At 38.1% G+C, this 27,771-nt stretch overlaps 2 protein-coding genes across 2 annotated transcripts; one reads left to right on the top strand and one right to left on the bottom strand.

The window, feature by feature from the left end:
• Nucleotides 1–5,285: 5,285 nt before the first annotated feature.
• On the bottom strand, nucleotides 5,286–9,679 carry LRRC57 (leucine rich repeat containing 57). Its single transcript, XM_007935274.1, has 5 exons — nucleotides 9,563–9,679; nucleotides 9,317–9,455; nucleotides 8,293–8,561; nucleotides 6,025–6,210; nucleotides 5,286–5,327 (listed from the first exon to the last, which is right to left on the bottom strand). Exons 1-5 carry the CDS (start codon nucleotides 9,644–9,646, stop codon nucleotides 5,286–5,288), a joined length of 720 nt encoding a protein of 239 aa, XP_007933465.1. The 5' UTR covers nucleotides 9,647–9,679.
• Nucleotides 9,680–10,093: 414 nt separating this feature from the next.
• On the top strand, nucleotides 10,094–27,721 carry HAUS2 (HAUS augmin like complex subunit 2). Its single transcript, XM_007935272.1, has 6 exons — nucleotides 10,094–10,186; nucleotides 16,284–16,376; nucleotides 16,732–16,801; nucleotides 23,011–23,143; nucleotides 24,792–24,900; nucleotides 27,512–27,721. The coding sequence occupies exons 1-6, from the start codon at nucleotides 10,094–10,096 to the stop codon at nucleotides 27,719–27,721; spliced, it is 708 nt and encodes a 235-aa protein (XP_007933463.1).
• The last annotated feature ends 50 nt before the right edge of the window (nucleotides 27,722–27,771 follow it).

Here is a 27,771-nt window from a genome sequence, read left to right as displayed (position 1 = left end):
ATTATTGATAGTATATCATGGTCCCATTACAACCCTGTATTTGTTATTAGTCTTTGAAGAGAAAAAATATGTAAATATATATATGTATGAGAATTTCTCTCTAAAGCAGGGCTTGAAAGTTTTTGGAAAAGTGTGAGGAAGTATATCAAGTGAATTCAGATTTACCTCAATGCCAAGAATTATGTTTAGATAGGAGAAAAGGAACTTACTTTGATCTCAGGTAGAAAAACAGTTTGCTTTGAGTTTTACATAGCTGTAGAGTTTTTTTTTTTTTTTTTTTTTTTAAAGTTAGATCTTACTTGTTTAACTAAAAGTGATTTGGAAATTTATGCCTTTGGTTTAATTATTGATGATTGTGTCATTCTCTTAGCCTTGTGTATAGAACTATATCCAGAATCATGTTTATTTAGATCCTGAACAGTGTTATGAGAATCTGATTGATATTTTGTCACTTTCATTTTAAAGCTAGAATATGCATACTTCAAAACAATTAATAGGGAGTGGTTAGACCAATAACTACTGCTTGATCTTTACGGTTATATTTTGTAACTAACCAATAGAATTGTTCTTTCAGATAACATATTTTCATGACTTGTTTTGAGGGTAACAATTTAATCAGCTCTTATTTAACAAATTGAATAAAGCAAAGGTCCATAATCAAGAAGCACTCCAACTTGGAAAGTTGCCTGTAGTACCGTTCTAATTTTTACTGGAAATACCAATAGGGCTTTTCTTTCTATGATTTGTCATGAGGTTCATTTTAATCATTCCTAGTCTTTATTCGGGAGCTCTGGTAGCATAGTGGCTAAGACACTTGACTGCTAACCAGAAGGCTGGCGGTTCAAACCCACCAGTCACTCCTCGGAAGGAAGATGGGGCAGTCTACTTCCGTAGTGATACTGCCTCGGAAACCCAAGGAGGGGTCGCTATGAGTCGGGTCCAACTTGACGGCACATAACAACAACAACAACAACAGTCTTTATTCATTTGGGCTTAAATATACTCATGATTGAAAGGATGATACTTATGAACAAGAACTATAGCCCACTTCATGGAGAAGATTCCGTTAACATGTGAACTTGAAATGGTTGAAGAGGAAGCTAACTGAAATAAAATGATACTCACTTAGGCTCTCTGTAATAGAAATGCTCTATATTCGAATTAATAGTTTGGCAATGATGGTGAATGTGTAAAGTAAGAAGATGTAAAACAGTGGTGATTGTGCTATATCTAAATCTCCTTTCTAAAGCAATAAAAAATGTGGTTCTGAGGATATCAATATGCTGCCCCACAGTATAGCGTATTGGTTAGAAGCATGTGCTAAGGCACCAAATACCCTGGATTTACATGAGCTCTGCCACTTGTGGCCATCTGACTTTAAGCCTGTATCTATTCCTCAGTTTCTCTGTCCGTAAAATGGGGATAAGTAATTCCTACCTCATAGAGTTGTTGTTAAGTCTCAGTGTGGTAAAGCATGTAAAGCTTTAGAACAGTGTCTGGCAAGTGTGAGAGCTTAATAAATGATAGCTGCTGTTATCTCTAGAGTGGAGCTCTTTTTTGGTCAAGGATCCCTCTGTGAATCAATGAAAGAAATGTAGTCCCTTTTCTTAGGAAAATAGATATACAAACATGAATCATGTATGAGTGAGAATCACAGAGGCCTTGAAAGCCCATCCATCCATGGATCTCAGCTTACGAATTTTTCCAAAGCTTCTACTACAGGGACAGAGGAGGAATGAGGAATTAGGCCATAGAAAGGATCCTATACAAAGTGGACTTAGTAAGCTGATAATGCACTAGAAATAGAAGTTATTGACTTAAAGCCTTTTTCTGACTTTCTCCAGTTTTAAATTGGTATCCAGACTTAAATGTTCATTAAGTTAAATATTAAAAGTATTATTATTTTGGATGGTTAATTGACACAAAGTATCTTCAAGTCATTCTTTTTGGCTTATTATTTAGATATCTTTCTAATTGCCAAGTGTTAGAATCATCTAAATTGCAAGATGAGACCTAATTCTGAAGAGAAGTATAAAAGCGAAAGAAGTAGTGGTACTTAGAAGCTACGCATCTACTCTCCTCATTGACATTCCAAGAAAATTGCTGATGTTGATAACTACTTCTAACACATATGGCAGGGCTGTTTTAATGTTCTATTGAGGGACTACAGGAGTGGTTCCAGACACGCTGACTATGTGAATAAAACTAATAAGCTAGCCCCCTTTTTGCTCAATAAAGTATCACTCAGTTTAACTCTCTAAACTTAATACAGGCAGTCTCCAGATTATGAACAAATTCTGTTCTTAAATCTGTCTTTAAGTTGAATTTGTACATAGTGTCAGGTCAAATTCTTGTCTTAGTATATTAGTATACAGTGTACTTTTCTATGCATAAGAAACACTTTCAGATACACTAAAACATTTTTAACGTAATCAGTAATGATGATGTTTGGATGCATGTCGCAAAGTAGTGCCTGTTGTTACGAAACATTGCATGTACCTTGAATTTTTAGTATCATAGGCTTTACTGAGGTAAGTTTTTAAGTATGGGTTGTATGTAAATTGAATCTTTGTAACCCAGGCACTGCCTGTATTTATTTATTTAGCACAGTGCTCTGACCCTTGATAGAAAAACTACACATCAAGTCAGTTATTCTAGGTATGGCTCTTAAGTAATTTAAGTGGTTTATGAATGAACACCTCATTTAGAAGAGGTGTCATTGCAAGTTGTCATTTATAGTTGAGGCCACTCAGAAACCTGTAACTAAGGAGTTAAAAACCAGTATCCCTCACTGAACATTTTTGTTGTTTAAACAGTAAGCTCCCTCTCCAAGTTTCCAGTCTTATAATGACAATGATTGTTATCCCTTATAGCTGGGCCTATTTTTTCTTCGTTCAGTTTTAATTCATGCCAGGGCTTTCACTGTCATGTGTGGATTATGACTGTCCCCATAATGTAAACTTGTGCTTCCCAGTATATGAATTCGAAATTCATATACTCAATTGAATTTAGAATTAATTTCATTAAATGCCGTTTTCTAAAATTTTAGGTTTATTCCGGTTATATTCCTAGTCAGATTTTTCTTTCTCAGATTGCTATTCAAGTTCCTTATCTTTATCCTCTACTTACCATTCTTTTCAATGTAGTTCTGCTCAATGTATTTCTGTACAACTTGCTAAATTTATTTTTAGGCCTTATAGATTAAATAAATGGCACTATTTATTGGGTGCTTTCTTTGTGTCATGTACTATGCTAAGTGCTTCCTGTTTTCACCATATTCTCATAACATACCTGAGCGGTATGAGGTAAATTGCTCAAACCCATAAAGCTAGAAAATGAAAGACTTTGGATTAAAACCTGGATCTTTTTGCTAACACCTATGATTTTACTCAATATACTATACTGACTTCCAAACAAAGATCTAAAGAATTAACTTAGAGCTGGTGGCCAAATTAGAATCTAGGTCTCCAGAATACTAATCAAGCTACTTTGTAAGCTCATATTTGGGTCTAAATATTTGCACTATTGCTCTATATAGTTCCTGCTCTCAAGGGACTGTTTAGCAAGAAACCAATAAATAGTGAATGTGAGACATGTTCTGGTAACAGATGATCAGTTAATTTGGCTTAGACTTAGGGAAAGGGCTTAGACATAGAGAAAGAAGTAGCATGATACAGAGGGCATTTCTGAGTGAACAGTGTAAAAACAAGTAAAGGAGAGAGACCATGCACCGTGGATTTAGGGAGCAGAATGATCTAATATTAATATTGCTGGGCAGACATGAGAGTGAGAAAGGGGTATCAGGAAATAAGTCTGGGTCCCAATGGTGAAAAAAAGTAGAAACTGATTCTTAAAGGAGTAGGAATAGATTTTTAATAATTAAATGGGAACATTTATGTTACTAAATTTTAAGTTCTGATTTATTAGATGAGGTACATTGATGAAATAGAGAAATGTTAATTGTTCAATGGGTTGGTAAGATTGATAAGCATTACCAGACCAGATTTAAGGTCAGAGAGACTTATTCATACAGATTAAATAATATTTGGCTGTTGTGATCTCTCAACTTAATGACTAAGTTATGTTTCTAAAAAAAGAGTCAGTATATGGTCCAGAATATAGCTCCCTTGCAAGGAGCGAACTTTAGAGAATAACCAGAGTGGTAGCTTCCTAAGTGTTCTTGTCAGTGATCATCTGAAATCACCTACCTTTGTATCTTCAAGCATGGTTTAAACACCACAGAATCACATGAAGGCATTTGACTACTCATATAACTGGAACAAGAGCATGAAACAGTCACTTGATCAGTTTACTTTCAAAGTTAAAAAAAAAGGACTACTTGTTAAAATTCTCCTGTTTTCTTCCTTTAAAGGATTAATCTTGTTTGCAGCCAAAGTTCATTAAAAATTCTTTATTCAGTCTATTCTCTCATTTAGAGAATAAACTTGATAAACATAGGTTGTTTTAAAATAGTGTAGCAATGGTTTCTTGATAGGTAATTTCATTAGTAGAGTTATAAATACAAAAAAGGATATAAGACATTTCTAATAAAAATTGAGGAAGATCTTGATTATTAAAATTCCTTTTACCTTACAAGTTTTGCATATACAGTTTTTATCTCTTCAGAGACCTCTACCAATAAGGCACATGCAATAGTAAAGAATTTGCTACTGCAGCCTTGGGACATTTCTTAGTGTTGTTTTGATGCTTCTCTGACAAAGCACACATTTAATCAAGACAGTCGCATATTCTTTAGGTACATCCTAAGTTCTAAGGATAAACACTGCACTTTAATTGATGGACAGGAATAAAATCATAAATCCTTACATTAACTATAGCAGCCTCTCACAGACTCTGAATTTCATAAAAATATGAAGTGTTAACACAGAGGTGGAATGGCAGTTGACTTTATGAAAGCTCACACTTTGAAGTTAAACATGAAATTTCAAGCTGTGTTGTGGAGCTATTTTGTTACTAGGCAGCACCCCCTCATTGTATAAATAGCAACGAGCTACCCATCTCTTAAAGCCTAACTAATGATGGTTTTAAAGATCAACATTGTCCATTGCCCTATACATGATTCCAAATGGAGGACTCTTTCTATGTCTTGGTTCTTTTTCTTTTCACTTAAGTGAGCCCTGAAAAGAACAAAGATTGTTGAGCGAAATATCTCCTGGAGTGTCGTCTCCTTATTGCACATATCCTTGACAACGACAGGAGTCAGCCAGGTTCCAACGGAGGTTCCAAGTCGGTGTCCTGTAAGGTTGCCATGCTCCTGGAGAATATCATGCAAACTTCTTCTTGGTGGCTGTGAACCTCTCCATGTACTGTAATCATGAAAGAAGAATAAATAGTTGCTTTTCAGCATGGGCAAATAGAAACTTATTTGTTACTTAAGTTTTTATGATTTTTTTCTTTTGGTTTTATTGGATATGGTCCTTTATTTCCTACAAAATCTACTAGCTATTCTAAGTGCAAACTTAATGCATATACCAAAATCAAACCAAACCCAACTGCTGTCAAGTTGGATCCGACTCACAGTGACCCCTCCTTGGGTTTCTGAGGCAGTGAAAGTAGATTGCCCAATAGTTAAAATTTTTTTTTTTTAAAATAAGAAAACCACTAAAAGATAAAGATGCTTTATAATAAGCTGTCTAGGGAAAAAGTCAGGAGCTCTGGTGGCATAGTACCTAAGGCACTTGACTGTTAGCCAGAAGGTTGGTGGTTCAAACCCACCAGCCACTCCTCAGAAGGAAGATGGGGCAATCTACTTCTATAGAGATAATGCCTTGGAAACCCAAGGAGGGGTCGCTATGAGTTGGGAGACAACTCGATGGCACATAACAACAGCAACAGGGAAAAAGTCATCATGGCACAATACACTCACATTTGGTTCATTTGTAGAACCCACCTCCAAAATGGGAAGAACAAATCCTGTTGACATTAGCTATTAATGTTCATGTGGATCACTTCTTTATTTTTGGAAGGGTGATTAGAAATACTGTGCACTAAATACTTGCATACCTTATCATAGCCTTCAAGTTCTCGAAGTTTCTTTATCTCAAAAAGATTGCCTTCCACAGCAAGCAGACAGATCTGTGAATCACTAAGGATGCTCTGTGGAAGCATGCTAAGCTCAAGACAGTTCTCTTCCAGACGAAGAACTTTGAGTCGGGGACAGGAAGATATCTTCACTGAGATCTGAGATATCTATTGAGCAAAGAAAAAGGAAAAAGCATAAGCACTCTTAACAGCTAATTTTTACATTAAAAATAAAAAAGAAAACTTTACTTGACTCACTATTTGTCCTAATTCTTTTTTCTTTCACCGCCTCCGTTTTCTCATTACCTACTCCCTCCAGAAGCCTCTATTATCTGGCTGTGTCACTACTCCTCCACTGAAATTGCTTTTTTGAAGGTCACTGGTGACATTTTTGAAACAAAATTTTCTGATAATAAAAGCACCATATGTTCATTATAGAAAATTTGAAAATCACACAAATTTGAAGAAAAAGTTGCCTATAAATCCCACCACCTAGAAATAACCTCCATAAATATGTTGGTACATTTACAGCCAGTTTTTTGTATATGTATGCTGATCACATTACTGCCAAAGTCAAGGATTCACTGTCTTTCCTCATCTTCTGTTGCATTTGACTATATATCCTTTTTTGAAACTCCCTCTTGTGCCTAATTACTTGACTTTTTTCACCCTTTTTATTTTGTATTTGTCCTCCTTTCTTGTTCCTATGAACACTTCTCAAGCAGTAGTCCCTAATAGTTCATATTTGATCTTCTCTCTATACTTTGTCTAGCTAGAAAGTTCATCTATTTTTATTGCTATCACTTCTGTTACAACCTAAAATTATGTATTTATATCCATATCTGCTTTCCTCTATTCCACTCCTATTATTTCTTAGTAAAACATTTCTGTTTGGATAACTCATCATCATAGCATGTCCATTCTCCATTGCACCACTGTTCTTTTAGGCCCTTAAGCTGATGCCAAGAAGTTGTCTTTGACTTAGTCACCTTTTTTGCCTTCTAAATGCTGCACCATTTCTTCCCCAAAAAATGCTCGAGAATATCAAACAATTTCCATTTAGAGAAAAGATGCCAATCTCCACAAAGACTGAACTTTATCCTAAGGACATTATAGATCACTTAGGCGTTCCTTTTCTCAAAAATAAATTGGGATCATTATAAAGAGAGAGACTGAGGACAACCATTTCTTGCAGAAAAACTGTCCACAGAAGGCAAGGTTTTAGTATGCAATGCCTAATATTTACATTGCTTTACAGTTTACAGTGTGCCTCTATCTAAAGTAGACTTGAACATACCATGTCTGAAAAACTATAATTGTCTGAAGTTCCCCAAACCAGGTGCTGAACGATACAGATAGCCATCTTGCATTGTAGAATACTTTTTTCTAGAAAACTTTTTGCAGTGATGGTAATGTTTTTTATCTCTTCATATAATACAGTAGCTACTAGTCACGTGCCTTTTAAGCATTTGAAATGTGGGAACTGAGAAACTGAATTTTATATTTTACATAATTTCAATAAGCTGTTTCGCTATGCTTAATAGTTTCATCATTTGCACCTTATGCCTAGACCAAGGATTGTTTCTCCAGACAGATTAATATTAACCAAATAGCTTCCATAGTAATGGAAACAAATTTCAAGTATTACAATTAAAGCTGTCCAACAATGGAATAGAGGAGCTCTGGTGGCATAGTGTCTAAGGCATGTGACTGCTAACCAGAAGGCTGGCGGTTCAAACCCACCAGCCACTCCTTGGAAGGAAGGTTGGGCAATCTACTTCAGTAGTTACACTGCCTAGGAAACCCAAGGAGGGGTTGCTACGAGTCAGCTGCTGTCTCCAGAAAGCCAATCCTTAGAGTTTTTCAGCAAAAGCAAGGCACACGATTGACAAAGATGTCAAACTCGGAGATCCTATAAGTTCCAGTTTCTTTTCTCCTTTATCTTTCTGACACAGCTCCTTGCTAGATGATTGGGACATATTTGAAGAGGATCTAAAGAACTCTTCAAGATTTGAGGCAGTCATTTATTGCAATTTTCTCATCCTGTTACCTATTTCACCCTCCAAAAACCTACATAACACACACACAGCATCCCAACTAACTGCATGGCCTTTTGGGCTTTGAAATTAGTCCAGCCCATGAAGTACTCTGATCTGGCCTCTGCTTTCAGGTACCCAGCTCTCCATAATTACACTTAGGGAACAAGGAGTTATTTACACATGCTTTAGGAAAAACCCTTAAGCTTTGGACCTGGTTCTGGTTGAGGTTGAGTTCGATGACTTGAAGCTCCCCGACTATGTCCGGTATACTCCGAATCTGGTTCTTAGAGAGATCCATTACATCCAGGTGCCGCAGGCTACAAAGTTGGGGTGGCAGTGCTCGGAGTTGGTTCCCAGAAAGGCTCAGGGTCTTGAGAGCAGAGAGTTGCCCAAAGGCAGGTGGTAGATCTACCAGGTGATTGTTGTTTAGGCTTAGTGTCTCCAGTTTTTTCAGATTGCATAACTCATCTGGCAGAACAGCTGGCAAAGAAAAATATTAGAAAACTTCAATCTAAAGAGCTGAAAAACAGCTTAAGTTTCTAAAGACTGTATGGCAGCCTGCTTCGCATCTTGAGTTATTTTTAAGTACTGGTTTTGACCAACATAGTCTTCAGAATGTGAGGGTGCCATGAACATGCAGCCTCCATTTCCTCATTACCTACTCCCTACTATACCTACTGGGAGCTCTGGTAGCATAGTGGCTAAGACACTTGCCTGCTAACCAGAAGGCTGGCGGTTCAAACCCACCAGCCAGTCCTGGGAAGTAAGGTTGGGCAATCCTACTTCTGTAGTGATACTGCCTCGGAAACCCAAGGAGGGGGTCGCTATGAGTCGGGTTTGACTCGACGGCACATAGCAACAACAACAATACCTGGCATATTTGTGTATAATGTGCTTCCTTTATAAAGGGGTCTTGGCACAATCCAGTAGCAACTATGTGGGATTTAGAAAGTCTTCTCTTCCCATGCCATCCCCCTTTCCAAATTAAGTGGTGGTGTTATGTGCCGTGGAGTCGGACCCAAAATTAGGTAGCTCTGTTTATATTACATCCCAGAGATCATTCTTCCCTTTCAAGGCCAACTTGACCCAGTACCAATCATATCACTCGAGGAGGTTTGTATATGTAATCGTTCAAGTCCTCTGAACGATTTTATAACAACAAAATCAGCTTGAAAGAGAAAACCACCCTTAACAGCTAATCAGTAGCAAAAGCTTCCCAGGCGCTTAAGTCATACTCAGTTTGTTGTTGTTCAAGGAGAGGCTCTTCAGCAGAGTGAACTTCCCTATCAACATAGGCGGTAGACTCTCGATCTTGTTGTTGGACAAGTCGATGGTCCTGAGATTGCTCGTCAGCTTTTGCAACTCTAAGGGAAACTGGAGAAAGGGGTTCACAGAGTGAACAACCCCCTCACGGTTTAACTTCACCGACCCCGCCGTCCCTCTTCCCTTAAGTTCCCTGAGCCGATCCCTCCCAGTCTCACCTCAGTCAGTCCACGGTCCTTCAGCTGAAAGACGCCAGTTTTCTGCGCGGTTTCCACATGAGCGCGGAGGGCACTGTTCCCCATCCTAGCGCCGCGGCTCGAGTCCCTGCGGGAAGGAAGCGCAACTCTCACCGCCCGGTCCAAGTACCTGGTCACCCCGTCGGCCCTCAGCTGGAGCTGCGGCACTAGTTGCCACCTCCCGCTGATCCCTGGAATCTGGGGGCCAGTCCGGGAGTGTCAAGGAAGAAAAGGAAGGACAGACAGCCCGGCCACCAGGTAGGCTGCTTTTGCAGCTCTTCCGAGGCCAGGCGCCGCTGGGAGATCACGGAGGATCAGGGAGCCTTGGACTCGCTTCCCACCCCTCAGTTCACAAATCGCTAAGCAGAGGAAGACCCAGGACCCGTGCCCGCCAGGGATGCGTTCCCGGGCTTCCGCCTAGTAGTAAACGCCCTACAACGTCATCGGGCTGCGCCGCTCTTTAGCCAGCATTCTGTTGTCCCTGGGCGCCACCGCGGGTGGTGCCACAGAACCATGGCCGCTGCCAACCCCTGGGACCCAGCGTCGGCACCAAACGCTGCTGGACTAATGCTGGACCATTTCATAGCTTCGGGGCTAGTCACGCAGGTGCGTGGGACTGCTAGGGCGTCGTGAAAGGGATAATCACGGTGACGACACAGGCGGCTGTGATGTGTACCGGGTGTGAGTGAAGGAGGCTAGGGGCTGTATTAGAGTAGAGGCGAATGGAGCCCCTTTCTGGTTACAACAATGACCCTTCTGCCGTGGGTTTTTCGAAAGCGGTCTCTGGAGTAGATGGTGTTTCGAGTAGACTCTCTTAAGGGGCTGCAGTTTGTGGGGGGTAAAATAGAGCAGCGTTGACCCGCCTTTTTTCTTCCACTGTTAACTGCCTCTAGATTGTAGTGGATGTCTGGGCTGGGAAGTACGTTCAGATAGTTGAAACACGCATTCTCAAACAATGCTCGTTTGTGAGAAGAATTGAAGCATATTTGGAGCGACATGTGCTGGGTACAGAGAGCGCCTGGGAAAGATGCACCCTTAAAGGCAAATAATATTAATAGAATGTCGTTGTTGTTGTTATGTGCCGTCGAGTTGGCCCCGACTCATAGCGACCCCTCCTTGGGTTTCCGAGGCAGTATCATTACGGAAGTAGATTGCCCCATCTTCCTTTCGAGGAGTGGCTGGTGGGTTTGAATAGAATAGAAGACCTGAAAGACTTTGGAAAGTAAATAAAAGAAGGGATTAATTTTGTGGAGAACATAGGAGAGAGACTAACCTAAGGGCAGGCAGTTTTAACTTGGGCAAGAACGTGTTCATAAGCTAAGAGGAAGGAGCCAGTAGAGGGAGACATTGAAGATATGAAGGAATAATGGAATACAGTGGCAAAAGTGACAGAAGAGAATGGGGGAAATGGGATCAAGGACATTGAGATTGAAGGAAAGAAGAGAAAGAAATTTTTTAAATTTTAATTTAGTTTTTATTTTTGCAGTGTTTTCCTTTCCTCCTCTTCCACCTCTGGTAACCAACAAAGAAAGTTTCTTTCTGTATACAAACCTTTCCTTGACTTTTTACAATAATGAACTAATTCTATATTTGTCCTTCTGTGATTGATTTATTTCACTCAGCATAATGTTCTCCATGTTCATTCATGTTATGTAGTGTTTTGCAGATTCTACATTATTCTTTAGTGTTGCATAGTATTCCATTGTGTGTATGTACCCTACTTTGGTTATCCATTCTTCTGTTGATGGGCACCTAAGTTGTTTCCATCTTTTGCTATTGTAAATAGTGCTGCGATGAACATGGGTGTGCATATATTTGTTCTTGTCCTGGTTCTCACTTCTTTAGGATATATACCTAGTAATGGGATTGCTGGATCAAATGGTATTTCTAATAACAACTTTTTAAGGAATTGCCATACTGCTTTCCACAGTGATTGTATCATTTTATAGTCCCACCAGCAATGTATGAGAGTCCCAATCTAAGACAAAGAATTTTTTTGAAAAAATTATTATTGTAATTTGGGTGAAAGTTTACAGAGCAAATTCATTTTCCATACAGCAGTTCAGATACACTTTGTCTCATGACATTGACTGCAATTTCCCACAATGCAACAGCTGTCTTCCCACTTCCTCCCCATAGCTACCTCTTCCTTGTGTCCTTCTTTCCCAGATTTTCCTGCCCCCTGAGCTGTCTCCCTGTGCATACACAGCCCTTCTATTCTCCCATGATTGATCTCTCCAATGTGAATCTACCTAAAGTTTACCTCATATGCCTGTCTCTAGTTTGGCTGGAAGCCACAGGAGTGGATTCAATTCCAGACCTGAGGAGCAGCTGGGGCCATAGTCTCGGAAGTTCCATCAGGCTCTATAGACCAGCAAACGTGGTCCCTTTTTTTTTTCCCCAAAATGATTTTGAGTTTTTTTCCACATTGTTCTCCCACTCTATCCAGGATCTCCTACATAGATCCCCCTCTTAGTGGTTGATAGTGATAGCCAGGCACCATCTAATTCTTCTGGTCTCATAGTCGTATAGGCTGAGGATTGCAGGGTGTACCAGTCCCTTGGACTAATTGTTTCCATGAATCTTTGGTTTTCTTCATTCTTTCCTCTAGATGAGGAGAGACCCATCGCAGCATCTGGATGGCCGCTTGCAAGCTTTTAAGATCCCAGTCACTACTCGCCAAAGAAAGATGTGGAACAATGTTTTTGTGTAGTATGTTATTCCAATTGAGCTTGATGTTCCCTGCGACCATGGTCCCAAGCACACAGATCCAACTACTTGCTCCCTCTGGTTAGCTGGCTGTGCCCAAGAAGTGACCACAACCTTGTCCCTTGTCAGCTCTACTATATACCTAGAAATTCTTATACAACATACAAATATACTTATAGAAACATTGTCTGCCAAGCCTATATATGGTCATGGACACACTCCCCACTGCATAGACATACCCGATTGTTCAGCCTGTCCACCCATCTATCTACCCATAAATCAATGTTTGCTATCACTGATAACTCAGTACTGTATTTGCAAAAGGGTTCATCTTTGTTGTCTGTACCTCCCATGCACCTGTGTCTTCTTCCTCAGTGCCACCATGTTGATCACTCACATTTGGTAAATTACCCTTCTCTTCACCAAATCAATAGTTATCTCTATCTATCTGGCACTATTCCCACCCCTCCTCTCCCATGCCTGGTAACCAACAAAGAAAATCTCCTTCCATATATAAACTTTTCCTTGACTTTTTAAAATAACAGACTACTATGATATTTGTCCTGTGATTGACTCATTTCACTCAGTATAATGTCCTCCAAGTTCATCCACATTATACAGTGTTTTGCAGATTCTACATTATTCTTTAGGGTTGCATAGTATTCCATTGTGTGTATGTACCCTAGTTTGGTTATCTTTTCTTCTGTTGATGGCCACCTAAGTTGTTTTCGTCTTCAGTTCATGGAGCCTGTTTTTTCACCAGTTCTTTCAGCGCAGCTTAGACTTCTTCCTTCAAAACCATCGGTTCTTGATCATTTGCTACTTCCTGAAATGGTTGAACATTGATCAGTTCTTTTTGGTACAGAGACTGTATTCCTACCATCTTTTTTGATGTTTCCTACATCATTCAATATTTTGCCCATAGAATCCTTCAGTATTTCAACTCAAGGCTTGAATTTTTTTCTTCAGTTCTTTCAGCTTCAGAAATGCTGAGTGTATCTTGCCTTTTGATTTTCTAATTGCAGGTATTTGCGCAATTCATTATAATACTTCACTTTTTCTTCTGGAGCTGCCCTTTGAAATCTTCTATTCAGCTCTTTTTCTTCATCCTTTTTTTTTTTTCCCTTAAAGAAGGGTTATTTATTTATTATTTTATTTAACCTTTTTAATTGTGATATGGCTGAAAGTTTAGAGTAAATTGGGTTTCCATTCAGCAATTCATACACATTTTGTTTTGTAACATTCATTGCAGTCCTCACAATGTGAAAACAATCTTCTCCTTCATCATTTCTTACATTAGCTTTACCTATTCTCTGCTTAGAGTTCTCTGCTCTTCTGATAACCATTTTGATGTTTTCTTCCTTTCCTGTCCTTTTAATGACCTTTTGCTTTCTTCATGTATGATGTCATCCTAAAACTCATCTGGGCTTTGGTAGTTGGTGTTCAGTGCATCAAATTTGTTCGTCAGATGGTCTCTAAATTCAGGTGGTATATAATCAAGGTTATATTTTGGCTCTCGTGTACTTGTTTGAATTGTCTTCAGCTTCAACTTGAACTTGGATAAGAGCAATTTAAGGAGCTCTGGTGGTGTAGTGGTTAAGACATTTGGCTGATAACCAAGAAGGTAGGTGGTTCGAACCCACCAGCTGCTCTGCAGAAGAAAGACGGATGGTCTGCTTCCATAAAAATTTATAGCTCTGGAAACCCAATAGGGGCTGCTATGAGTCGGAGTCGACTTGATGGCCAGTGAGTTTTTGTTTGTTTGTTTGTTTTATGCACAATTTATAATGTGTTCCACAGTTGGCCCTTGGCCTTGTTCTGACTGATGATGCTGAGCTTCTCCATTGTCTGTTTTCACAGATGTAGTCAGTTTGATTACTGTGTATTCCATCTAGCAAAGTCCATGTTTATAGTTGCCATTTATGTTGTTGAAAAAAGGTATTTGCAATGAAGAAGTTGTTGGTCTTGCAAAATTCCATCATGCCATCTCTGACATATCTATTACTAAGACCATATTTTCCAACTACCCATGCTTCTTTGTCTCCAGCTTTCACATTCGAATCACCAGTGTGCCATGGGTTGCAACTATTCAGTTCTGTTGTAGAGCAAAAACAGGCAGATGTAATATATAAATGAATGAGACATGCTATGTTCCAGTAAAATTAATTTTTGGACCCTGAAATTTGGATTTCATTTAATTATCACATGTCACAAAATACCATTCTTTTGATTTTTTTAAACAAAAAAAATGTAAAAACCATTCTTATCTCATGGGCCATATGAAACAGGAATTTGGTTTGTACACTATAGTTTGCAATCCCTGGCCTATATAATCTTTTAAAGTTCTTTCTTGTGCTAACATTCTAGAAACAAAGAAGAGAATATTGAAAATTTTGGATGAAGCCAATGCATGAACAAGATAAATATTCTTATTCTAAGATAATCTACAACCTAAGTAAAGGAGAGCTCTGGTAGCATAGTGGCTAAGGCACTTGACTGCTAACCAGAAGGCTGGCGGTTCAAACCCACCAGCCACTCCTCGGAAGGAAGGTTGGGCATTCCTACTTCCGTAGTGATACTGCCTCGGAAACCCAAGGAGGGGTCGCTATGAGTCAGGGCTGACTCGATGGCAAATAACAACAACAACAACAAGTAAAGGAGAGGGCAGCATAACCGAGAGTAATAAAATAAAAGTATATATAAAAAGCTAAATATTTAACATTATTCTTTTTAGAAGAATCATTATGCCTGCATTCAAACATTCCTGTAAAAAAGTAAGAATATGAACAAAGATAGTATGAGTGACTTGTTGCCAACAGCGGTCATTTGATGAATCATCTAAATGATTCAATGGGGGAAGGGAATGTTTTTACTACAGGAAGATCAAAGAGACTAGATCTGGGTCATTTGGAAGGGTATCAGTAATACAAATCTATTGTGTATGGTACAAATGCCTTAGACATTAGTACAAACTTATCAAATCTTGTTTGTTTTTGTTTTTTTAAATATTTGGGCATGTGATTTATGATAGTGAACTTTTTTTAAAAAAATTTTTTTGTTATGATTTGGGTGAAAGTTTACAAAGCAAATTCACTTTTCATACAGTAGTTCACAACCACATTGTCTCAAGACATTGACTACAATTTACCACAATGCAACAGCTCCTCTCTTACTTTCTCCTGATAGTTACCTCTTCCCTGTGTCCATCCCTCCATGCACTCCTGCTCCGTGAACTGTTTCCCTGTGCATAAACAGCCCTTCTTTCTCCCATGATTGTTCTCTCCAAGGAGTGCATCTACCTCAGATACATGTTCAACTCATATGCCTGTCTTTTGTTTGACTGGAAGCCACAGGTGTGGGTTCAATTCCAGACCTGAAGGGCAGCTAGGGGCCATAGTCTCAGTGGTTCCACCAGGCTCTATCAGACCAGCAAACCTGGTTTCCCCCCACCTTTTTTTTACCCCAAAATGATTTTGAGTTTTGTTCCACGTTGTTCTCCCTTTCTATGCAGGATCTCCTACATAAATCCCCCTCCGAGTGGCCGACATTGGTAGCTGGGCACCATCTAGTTCTTCTGGTCTTGTAGTCCTATAGGGTGAGGATTGTATGGTGTACCAGTTGGGAGGACTAATTGTTTACATGAATCTGTGGCTTTCCTTATTCTTCTTTGCTCTGGATGAGGAGAGACCATCGCCACATCTAGATGGCTGCTTGCAACTCCTAAGATCCTAGTTGCTACTCGCCAAAGTAGGAGGTGGAACAATGTTCTGTGCAGCATGCCATGCCAGTTGAGCCTGATGTCCTCTGGATAGTGAACATTTTAAAAACAGTAAATATATATTGCTACTGTTTTACTCTACTTCACATTCAGGGACAGTGTTGGACGTGATATATCTTTATATTTTAGACCCACTGGCATGCTATTTCAATACACACAAAAACTTTCTGTAACACACTGCTGCTTGCTGCTTTCTCTGTTTTTTTTTACCCATAGGAGATGTTAAATGTGTCCAAGAAATCAGCTTCTTGCTTTGTGAATTTCTCCAGATTACAACGCATCACAAATATTCAAGCTGAAATCTACCAGGTAAATTATTTTACAATTTTACTTTCTACTTCTAGCACAGAAGAAAAATCTTAATTGATTCAAACATCAGCAATTCTCTTGTACTTAGAACAGTGTCTGGCACATAACTTGATAAGTATTTATTTGTAGTAGTTAATAGTAGTGATAATAGTAATAGTAGTTAGTAGGAGGAAGAGCAGCAGCAGGGCTTAAAAAAACAGAGTGAAAAGGTTTATTAAATCTGGTGACCTCTCATAAAGATCCCACACCTTTTAGATATTCCTAGGTTAAAGACTAGGAATATTTAACAAAGTTTAAACCTTTTCTTCAGGCTACTTTCTGAATAAGCTAAATATTACTTTTGTTCCTAATATAGACAGACTTGGAAATTGAACTCTTAAGACTAGAAAAAGATACGGCAGATGTTGTTCATCCTTTCTTTTTAGGTAAGTGATTTGGTTAAGTGGGTTATTATTGGGATTTGAACTTTTTGTTGGATTACCTTAAATAAGCAGTAGTCAGCCAAATTATGATATACCATAATTTTTCCAGGTATTGCCCCAAACTAATAAAGTCTTCTATTTCTGTGCTTAAGTAGAATCCTATTGGCTTGACTGGTACAAATAGCTTGACAAGTCAGCAAGTTGGGAGCTCCTTAAATTTAGGAGAACATAAGCAGTGGATAGTATGCAGTTGACATTGTAATAAAGAATGTATATTGGATGATTGAAACTGATTGGGATACAGAGGAGTATAATGGACAATCTCTTTGTTTATATTAGAGGCAGTTGCATTTATCCTTTGAATTAGTAATCCTCTTAGGAATTGACCCTGAAGGTACATCTTGATAATATGAAAGTACATGTGCACAGATTTATTGATTGCAGCATTATTTGTAATTGGAAATAGCTTACATGCTTATGCTTAGGAAATTGTTTGAATAAACTCTAGTCACATACATACTCAGTGGAATGAGGAAGATCCTTATGAACTGATCCAGAATGATTTTCCAGGGTATATTGTTAATTGACAAGAGTAAAGTACTAAAAAGTATTGTTACAGAAAACTTCTAAAGCTAATAGAGGAGTTTAGCAAAGCTGCAGAGTGCAAGGTCAACAAACAAATTAATTCAGTCTCTATACACCAACAATGAGAAATCTGAAAGAGAAATTAGGGAAACAATTCCGTTTACAGTAGCATCTAAGAGAATAAAACAGCAAGGAATAAATCTGACTAGGGATGTGAAGTACTTACACAATGAAAACTATAAAATACTGTTGAAAGAGATTAAAGAAGACTTAAATGAATAGAAAGATGTTCTATGTTCATAGATTGGAAGATTTAGTATTACTATTAAGATGTCAGAGGGAGCTCTGGTGGCATAGTGCCTAAGGCATTTGACTGCTAAACAGAGGGCTGGAGGTTCAAACGCACTAGCCACTCCTCGGAAGGAAGATGGGGCGATTTACTTCCATAGTGATACCGCCTCAGAAACCCAAGGAGGGGTTGCTATGAGTCAGATCCGACTTGACGACAATGAGAGTTTGAGTTTGATTAAGATGTCAGTACCACCCAAAGTAATGTATAGATTCAATGCAATACCAATCAGAATTCTAATAGCCTTAACAAAATTCAAGAACACAAAAATGACTAGAATTACTGGTCAGATAGAGTATGGTGGAACCCCTGAGACTATGGCCCCGGGTTATCTTTCAGGCCTAGAAATGGACTTACTTCTGTGGACTGGCTCTCAGCCCAACAACACAAAGACCTACATGCAGAGCACTTACCCTAGGGAGGTGCACTCCTTAAATCAATCAACTATGAGACATCAAATGAGTAGCATTCACATAGAGGGAAAGCTGGAAAGACAGGAATGCATAGATAAGAAGGGCACAGGGAGGAGGATAGTCATGGGGAGGAGAGCTTTTTATGGTTGGGGATTGTAATTGGGGCTGTGAAATCAAATGTGCATGAACTGTTGAATGTAAAACAAATCTGCTTTGTAAATTTGCACCCAAAGCACAATTAAAAAAAAAAAAAAAACTCCAACAGGCTCTTTTACAGAAATAGAAAAATCAATCCTCGAGTTTATATGGAAAAATAAGAGGCCCAAAATAGCTAAAACAATGCTGAGAAGACTCATACTTCCTAATTTTTTAAAACATATTCTGCAGCTATAGTAATTAAAACAGCCTGGTACTAGTATATAACAATAGACACATAGACCAATGGAATAGAGCTGAGAGTTCAGAAATAAATCCACAAATCTGTGGTCAACTGACTTTTCATAAGGGTGCTAAGTCCTTTTGATGGGGAAAGAAGAGTCTCTACAATAAATGTTGCTGGGAAAATTAAATTTCCTCTTTCAGAAAAATGAAACAGGATCCTTGCCTCGTACCATACACAAAAACAAGTTCAAAATGGATTGAGGACCTAAATGTACACACTAAAATCAAAATTCTTAGAAGAAAAAGCAGGGGCAGCATTATCAGCCCTATTTTTCAACAATAGATTAATATTTTAACAAAAGTACAAACAGCACAAGACTAAATATAAATAAATGTGACTTTATAAAAGTTAAAAACTTTTGTTCATCAAAAGACTTTACCGAAAAAGAGTATCTTTGGAGACCATATATCTAACAAGAATCTTAACCAAAATATATATAAAACTTCAACAACTACAACAAAAAAAATAATCCAGTTATAAAAGGGACCAGGTTTGCTGGTCTGATAGAGCCTGGTAGAACCACTGAAACTATGGCCCCTAGATGCCCTTCAGGTCTGGAATTGAACCCACACCTATGGCTTCCAGTCAAACAAAAGACAGGCATATGAGTTGAACATTTACCTGAGGTAGATACACTTCCTGGAGGGAACAATCATGGGAGAAAGAAGGGCTGTTTATGCACAGGGAGACAGCTCAGAGGGCAGGAGTGCATGGAGGGATGGACACAGGGAAGAGGTAACTATCAGGAGGAAGTAGGAGGGGAGCTGTTGCATTGTGGTAAATTGTAGTCAATGTCAGGAGACAAAGTGTATATTAACTACTGTATGGAAAGTGAATTTGCTCTGTAAACTTTCACCCAAATCACAATAAATAAATAAATAATCCAGTCTTAAAACTGACAGAGGACTAGAATAGACACTTCGCAAGAGGACATTCAGATGGCCACCAAACACATGAAAAATGGTAAGCATCATTAATGATCAGAAAGATGCCAATCAAAACTACAATGAGCTACTATTACTCTACTACTAGGATAAACCAAACCTATTGCCATCGAATTGATTCCAACTCAAAGTGACCCCTGTTGGGTTTCCAAGGCTGTAAATCTTTATTGAAGTAGATTGCCTCATTTTCCTCTCATGGAGCAGCTGGTAGGTTTGAACTGCTGACCTTCTGTTTAGCAGCCAAATGTGTTACCTATCGTGCTGTCACAGCTCTTCCTACTAGGATGGCTGAGATAACAACAACAACAAAAAGCAGAAAATAGCAAATGTTGGCAAGGATGTGGGAAAACTGAGACTCTTATCCATTGCTGGTGGGATTGTAAAATGGTACTGTTGTTCTGGAAAACAATGTGGTAGTTCCTCAAAAAAACTGAAAATGGAGCTAGTTACCATATGACCCAGCAATTCCACTCCTACGTATATACGCAAAATACTTGAAAGCAGAGACTCAAACAGAGACTTGTTTAACAGTGTTCACTGCAGTACTATTTATAGTAGCCAAAAGGTAGAAACTTAAATGCCCATCAACAGATGAATGGATAAACAAAATGTGCTACATACATATAATGAAATACTACTCAGCCAGTAGGAGAAATGAAGTCTTGATACATGGTGTAATATGGATAGAGCTTGAAGACTTTATGCTGAGTGAAAGAAGTAAATCACAAAAAGGACAAATATTGTATGGGCACACTTACCTAAAATGACAAAACCAAAAACCCACTGCCATTGAGTTTATTTTGACTCATAGCAACCCTGTAGGACAGAGTAGAACTGCTCCATAGGGTTTCCAAGGCTGTAAATCTTTATAGAAACAGACTACCTCTCTTTCTCGTGTGGAGCAGCTGGTAGGTTCAAACCACTGATCTTTTGGTTAGCAGCTGAATGCTTTAACCACTGCACCACTGGACCTCCTTATGTAAAAAGATAATAAAAGGCAAATGTATAGAGAACAGTTTATTAGTGGTTACCAGGGCAGGAGGGAGAGGGAAAAGTGGTGTTAATGGTGATGGAAAAAAATCACATTGATTAAGGTAGAGTTGCATAGCTGATTATTGTAATGACTGTCAATAATTGTATACCTGTAAAAAGTAGTTGTAAGATGGATATATTTACAACAACCAAAAAGACAAAAAAAAGAGTAGCTTCTGAGGTTGCTTAGATACCAACCAAACACCTCATGGCATTTGGTTCCTTGGTTCGGGTCATGGTTTCATGAGATATCCTAGTTAATTGACTTAATAATGTGTTTAGTACTTCTGTTCTTCCTCCTAGTTCATTGTATAGTGCCTGGGGTGTTAAAAGCTTGCAAGAGGCCTTCCAAGGCAATAGAGACAAAAATTGGTCTCTATCCACCTGGAGCAACAGAGGAAGAAGAATAGTCAGGAACAGAAGGACCATGTGGAGTATGTGGCTAATTGCCCCTATGAACAACTGCCATGAGGTCAGAAGAACTGGATGATGCCCGGTTAACCATTACTGAACCTTTTGATCAAAGATTCCATAGATGAATCCTGACCAAAAGGGGAAAAATTACACAAAAGAATTTCAAATTCTCATGACTCTAGACTTCCTGGATCTATGGAGGGACGGGTGAACCCCTACAACTATTACTCTGCGATAATCTTTAAACCTAAACCAAAAATATCCCCTTAACTTTTCTTAAAAGCAAACAAGTACTTAACTAGTAAAATAGGTCTGCCTTGAACATTATGGTCTTTTTAAGAACTATCTAAATGGTATCAAATTGACAACAGTAACATGAAAGATTAGATAGGAACCTTAGGGGGCAGTGAGTTTATGTTAATGGGGAAAGAACAAGTCAGAAAAGGAGAGTAAGGACAGTTGCACAAATAACTGGTGATTTGGATAGGAGACCAAATCCAAAAGAAGATTCCTGTGAGTTTACTGATGAAATGATGGTGAAGAAGAGATAATGAAGAAGGAGGAGAGAAGTTGTCAAAAAATTTTACAGTGAAAGGATGAGCTAAAGATTTTTCTTTACCAAATCAGGAGCTTTAGTTGCTTGAAAACATAGTCTCAAATGCTGATGTCTTTGCTAAAGTCAGTAGGCAAATTCAGGAAGCAGTGAGATGTTACTACCATGAAATATATGAATTAAAAAAGAAAAGGACCATGTAGACAACTCTCACTAATTTTCTGATTAGAAATGCTGTCCCCATTCCCAGGCATAATCCAGATGATACAGAACTTCTACAAGGGAGTTACTACTGCAGCTGACAAAACACCAATGTTGTCCAGGTTCTCTTCATTGTTGGAATAAATTTTTATTGTATTTTTTGTATTTTTAATGTATGTATGTATTAAAATGTATCTGTAAGTTTATATGTAATATTTCTAACTCCCAAAGAAAAACAAAGATTTATAAAGATACTGATATTAAAGGGCAAAAATAATGAAAATTTTTAAAATGAGATATTCAACTTACGTTAGAACTAATTTACAGTGGAGTCATCAGAATGGAATCCCATCATAAATCAGGCTACCTGTGTATGTGGATTTTTTTTTTTTTATCTCTGTCTACTGAAAGAGTCTAGAATAATGACAACCTATCGATAATGAGTACAACTAGTGCCCAGAACTTGTTTTCTAAATACTATTCTCCACCAAAAGGAAACACAACTCCTTGGAGAAAAGACTGAAGTCAAGGACAGTCACTTGACTACTAACCTAAAAATTGGTGGTTTAAACCCACCCGGCAGCACTGTGGAAGAAAGTCCTGGTGATCTGTTCCTGTTAAGATTACAGCCAAGAAAAACCTATGGAGTAGTTCTATTCTGTAACACATAGGGTTGCCATGAGTTAGAATTGACTCCATGACAACAGATTAGGCTTTTTGGTTTGGTTTATGAATGTGTAGAGTAAGTTGGCAAAAAGGAAAATATAGCCAAATATTAACAATTTGTGAGTGTCAGTGAAACATATATGGGAGTTCATTGAACTGTTTTTGAAACTTTTTGGTAAGTCTGAAATATTTTCAAAATAAAAATTTAAAAGAAGAAGAAATTGGCAGTCTTTAACTGAATTCTGGGGAAAATATTGAGATAATCAGAAATACCTTATAAGAGACTTTGTTTTTCAATGTTCCATGTTGCATATTAGAGGCAGGGACAGGAAAAGAGATTATGAAGAGTATGGCTCCAACTATATTAACTGAAGTGGAGGTACAGTGGAGAAACAGAAAGAATTTAGCACAGAAGTTGGTTGTCAGTAGAAAAAGTAAGAGAAAGCAGTTGATACGGAACATGATAGTGATATTAAAAATAACAGAAGGGAGAATTTAGGAGGAAAATGGTGGGTTTGACATTGGTAACATTAAACCAGAGCAAAGAAATGATAAGTGATTCCATGCTTATTTGTTCATTGGTAATTATAATTCTTATTTCTGGTTTGTGTAGCTCAGAAATGTCATACCCTGCAAAGCATGAATAATCATTTGGAAGCAGTGCTGAAAGAGAAGAGGTCCCTCAGGCACAGACTGATGAAACCCATATGCCAGGAAAACTTGCCTATTGAAGTTGTATATCACAGGTAGTGCTGAAAAATAGAAATTAAGAGATTTACACTTATACTCTGAGAATAGGGTTTATTTAGACTAGTTTAAACAGTGTATCAGTGATTATATCTGTTAACATTATTATTAATGATGATACATTAAACTAGAAAATCCTTGCTTTTAAAGAATTATAGCTATGGTGAAAAGAAAGGGGTTCCTTTTGTTATTATGTTGTGGAAATTAAAAAAGATGATTTTCTGAAAGAAATTAGGTCCGTGCATGCAGCAAAGGTAAAATTGTTTTTCTTAATATAGACTTTTCCATAAAATAAATTTATCCTTGAGTTAATGTTGTCTACATGTATATTAAAGAAAGGAGCTCTGGTTGTGCAGTGGTTAAAGCATTCAGCTGCTAACCACAAAGTCGGAGATTCAAACCCACCAGCTATCTGTGGGAGAAAGGTGAGTCAGTCTGTTTCTGTAAAGATTTACAGTCTTAGAAGCCCTATGGGGCAGTTCTACTCTGTCCTATAAGGCCACTAAGAGTCAGAATCAATTTGATGGAAGTGGGTTTGGTTTTTGGGTTTTATACATAAAAATTCTTTTGGGAGTGGCATGGATAAGAGGGAGGTTTAAGCAGAGACAGATGAAAATTATATCAACTAGGGGAGAGAAAAACTGAGTTTTGGTCTCATCTTTGCTGTTTACATGTGAATGACTTAAATTTACCTCAGTTTCCCAATCCATAGAACAGAGATTATTTCTGTTTGTCTCTTCCTTATAGGAGTATTACAACTATGAAGTTGAAGATACAGTTTATTACTAATAAACAAAGGAGTAGGCATTTGGGATCTGTTGCTAACTTTCTCCACCAATGCTTCACTAGCTGACCCTGAGTAGATCATTGTCTTCTCTTAAGTGTCAGGGTATTTACTTTGTAGTAAAATAATATACAAAATCTCATTCTCATGGATATAGTGTCAGTATCTGTCCAGTACAGTACATAGTCATTAATGCATTAAAACATATATTTTACTACATCAAAGAACTGTTGTTGTTGTTATATGCCGTTGAGTTGGACCCGACTCATAACGACCCCTCCTTGGGTTTCTGAGGCAGTATCACTACAGAAGTAGATTGCCTCATCTGCCTTCTGAGGAGTGGCTAGTGGGTTTGAACCGCCAGCCTTCTGGTTAGCAGTCAAGTGTCTTAGGCACTACGCTACCAGAGCTCCTTAAAGAAGAACTAAGTAATGATTTTAAAGCATTTTGCAAATACAGAGATTCAAAATAGTTTATGTGTAGACTGTTTCTATGAAGTACATTTACCCTTATTGTCCTCACTCTTCACTGAGAAAGAGTAGATTAAAATGGAATTAGGTTTTATCTAGGAAAAAGCCCTTCACCTTATATAAGAAAATAATTAACTTTGAAGTTTGTCTAAAATTAGGTTGGGTTTCAGCTATGATTAGTGTAGTCTCTTTCCATTTCTCTATAGGGATGACAAATAGGTCCTACATAAAGTAAAAGAGAACCATTTTACCCTAATATTTCCATGAATGTGGAAAGATTGTTACTGGCTTGATTGTAATTCTCTTTTCTCGAATTAAAAGTAAGAAAAAAAAAAAAGGAGGGAAATACAAAATTAAGCTAAAAAAAAGTTGACTTTTTTCTCCCTCTTCTAGATACATGGTACATTTACTGGAGTTGGCAGTAACTTTCATTGAGAAATTAGAAATCCATCTTGAAACAATTAGAAATATCCCCCATTTAGATGCAAACCTAAAGAACATGGTAAGTATTAATACAGTGATAGTATCTTAATACCTCATCAACTCCTTTCACATTATTTTTAGCTGTCTTACTTTAGTTTTAGGTGCTCTGGTGGAGCAGTGGTTAAGCATTTGGGTGCTAATCAACAAGTTGGCAATTCAAACCTACCAGCTGCTCCATGGGAGAAAGATGAGGTAGTCTGCTTTCCATAAAGATTTATAGCCTTGGAAATCCTATGGGGCAGTTCTACTCTGTCCTAAAGGGTCAGTATGAGTCAGAAATGACTTGGTGGCAGTTGGCTTAGTTTGTTTTTTGTTCTTAATTTTTATACCAAAATCTCAAATATGTGATCTCTTTGTTTAACTTTTTGATTGTAAATATTATGAGTTCATTATTTTAAAAACCAAAATTACTTTCCTTTCTACATCATTTTTCTTTGGAAGTTATTTCACATTCTTTTATTCCAACATCTAATAAATACATGTTGTCTTCATTAACTAAAGGGCTGTGCTATTAGGTATTGTGAGAGATCAGTCCCTGCCCTGAAAAGTCTCAGAAGTTTGGTGAGACTGCTATAACATATATACTTTCTACTTCATATTACTGTATTTGCATATTAAGTATGGCACAAAATTATAAAGATGATGCAGTCTATTGAGCACAAAAATTGGAGGGGTGACTTTCAATTTAGTGTCATTGGGAGTAGAATGGGAGGTAGGAAGACTTCAGTAAAGTTTTATAGAGGAGTGTATGGTGAGCTGAATCCTGACGTATCGGTAGGATTTAGATATACATTAGAAAGAATAGTTCAGACAAAAGTAACAATGTGAATAAAGACATGAAAGTCAGAGAGCACAGTGTGGTAGTTCAATTTGTGTGTCAACTTGGCTGGGCCTGGTTGAGTGGCTGGGCAGCTGGATATAGTAGTTCCCATGATGGGACTGGTAATCAACTCCATGGTGGAATCTACTGTGAGCAGCTGTGTAGCTGCCTTAGGGAATGTGATCTGCTTCCTGTATATAAGCAGAAGTCTTGGGGAATGGTCTCACACTTGAACCCTGCATGTAGCTGTGTCATGTTCAGCAGCCTGCCATGCTCTGCCGACTTTGGGACTTACAGTGGACTTGAATTAATGGCCTGCTGTGTGGTTTGGTAACATAAGGATTGTGCCTTTTTACTTGTCAACCTTGGGCTTGTCAGTCTCAACAGCCAGCAGCTGTCTGAGTGAAGAAAAACCTCTAGCTTCAGTGGGCCGGGAGCTGGAGGCAGAGCTGAAGCCCAAGGCTGAGGGGCTTTCACCCAACCCCTAGAGCTTGGTACTTTGAACTTGGACTTAAAGCCTCCAAATTGTAAGAATAAACTCTTGTTTGTCATCCCATTTGTGGTATATTCTTGTTAGAGTGGTATTAGGTAACCAAAACACACAGGTAGTTGGGGAAAGAGTTGTACTACATTTTGGCTGCTGCCTCCTGTTGAGCAGGGGAGATTAGCTTAGGGTTCGTTTATGGAATGCCTTGAAAACAAGAGTAAGGGGTTTAGACATCACTGTGTGAGTAATAGGGACACATTGAATTTTTTTTTTTTTTTTTTAAGTGAAGGGCACCGGGCAGTGACATGTTCAAAACTGTGCCTTAATCATGAGAAAAATATTGGATAAATTAGACTGAGCCTTGCTTGTGGGTAGAGAACATCAACATTAGCATCACCTTGTTAGGAATGGAGAATTGCAGTCTTCATTTACCTAGACCTTCAGAATCAATCCTAATTTAACAAGATCCTCAGGTGAATCTTATGCATGTTAAAGAGAGGCTCTGGATTAGAAGAGAAACCAAAGGAGGAGAATGTTAAACATAATTACAGTTATTCAAACAAACGTTTAAAGCATGGGGATAGAAAGGATTCTGTAGGTTTTTGGAGAGGGTTTAAAGGTAGAATTTCTATATCATGGGTACTGTTTGGATGAGAGACATATCCAAAGCAATGAATTTCTAGCCTGAGTGACTTCAGGGTAAATAGGATGAATTATGGGTTAAAGAAGTTAACAAGTTTGTTTTCTGTCTTGTCTTACACATATAGAAGATATCCAATCAATGTTTGTTGAACTGCAGTTAAACTAGTTTGAGATAGTAATTGTTCCAACAGACTGAAATGTGGGACTGAATTATAGGAAGAAGGTTAGGTTCGACAGTGTAGATTTGAGGGTCATTTGTATTGAGGTGATAATTGAAGACAAAGGTGAGCTGAACTCACAGAGAGAAGGTCTATACTGTAAGAAGTGGGGGAGCAGGATTTTAAGGAGCTTTTCTATTAGGGAGGAGGAGCTCTGGTGGCACAGTGGTTAAAGCATTCACTTGCTAACCAAAAGGTCAGAAGTTTGAACCACTACCACTTTGTGAGAGAAAGATGATGCAGTCTGCTTCTGTAAGTATTTACAGCCTTGGAAACTCTATGGGGTAGTTCTATAGGGTCACTGTAAGTCAGAATCGACTCGATGGCAGTGGGTTGGGTTTGGTTTTTGTATTAGGGGTCTGGAAAAAGATCTGATGTTAACTTTGGTATCATAATTATAATGAAATGATGAAGAATTAATGACAGGCATGTAATTTCTGTTTCCCCTTTTCAAATATTACAGAGCAAAGCTTTAGCAAAGATGGATATTTTGGTAACTGAGACAGAAGAACTAGCAGAGAATATACTCAAGTGGCGAGAACAACAAAGGGAAGTTTCCTCTTGTGTCCCTAAAATATTAGCTGAAGAAAATGACCTTCATAAACATGACATTATAATGCCTCCTTTACCTTTTAATTCTAAAGTTCATATCCAAACTATTAATGCTAAATGAACATCATCTGTTTTATTTTGGCTTCATTATGTATAATCATAATAAGTCTA

Source organism: Orycteropus afer, unplaced genomic scaffold, assembly GCF_000298275.1.
Source record: "Orycteropus afer afer isolate SDZICR_OR568_19922 unplaced genomic scaffold, OryAfe1.0 scaffold00026, whole genome shotgun sequence".
Taxonomy (NCBI): Eukaryota; Metazoa; Chordata; class Mammalia; order Tubulidentata; family Orycteropodidae; genus Orycteropus; species Orycteropus afer.
Note: the sequence above shows the minus strand (reverse complement) of the source record. Positions and strands in the feature narration are given on the sequence as shown.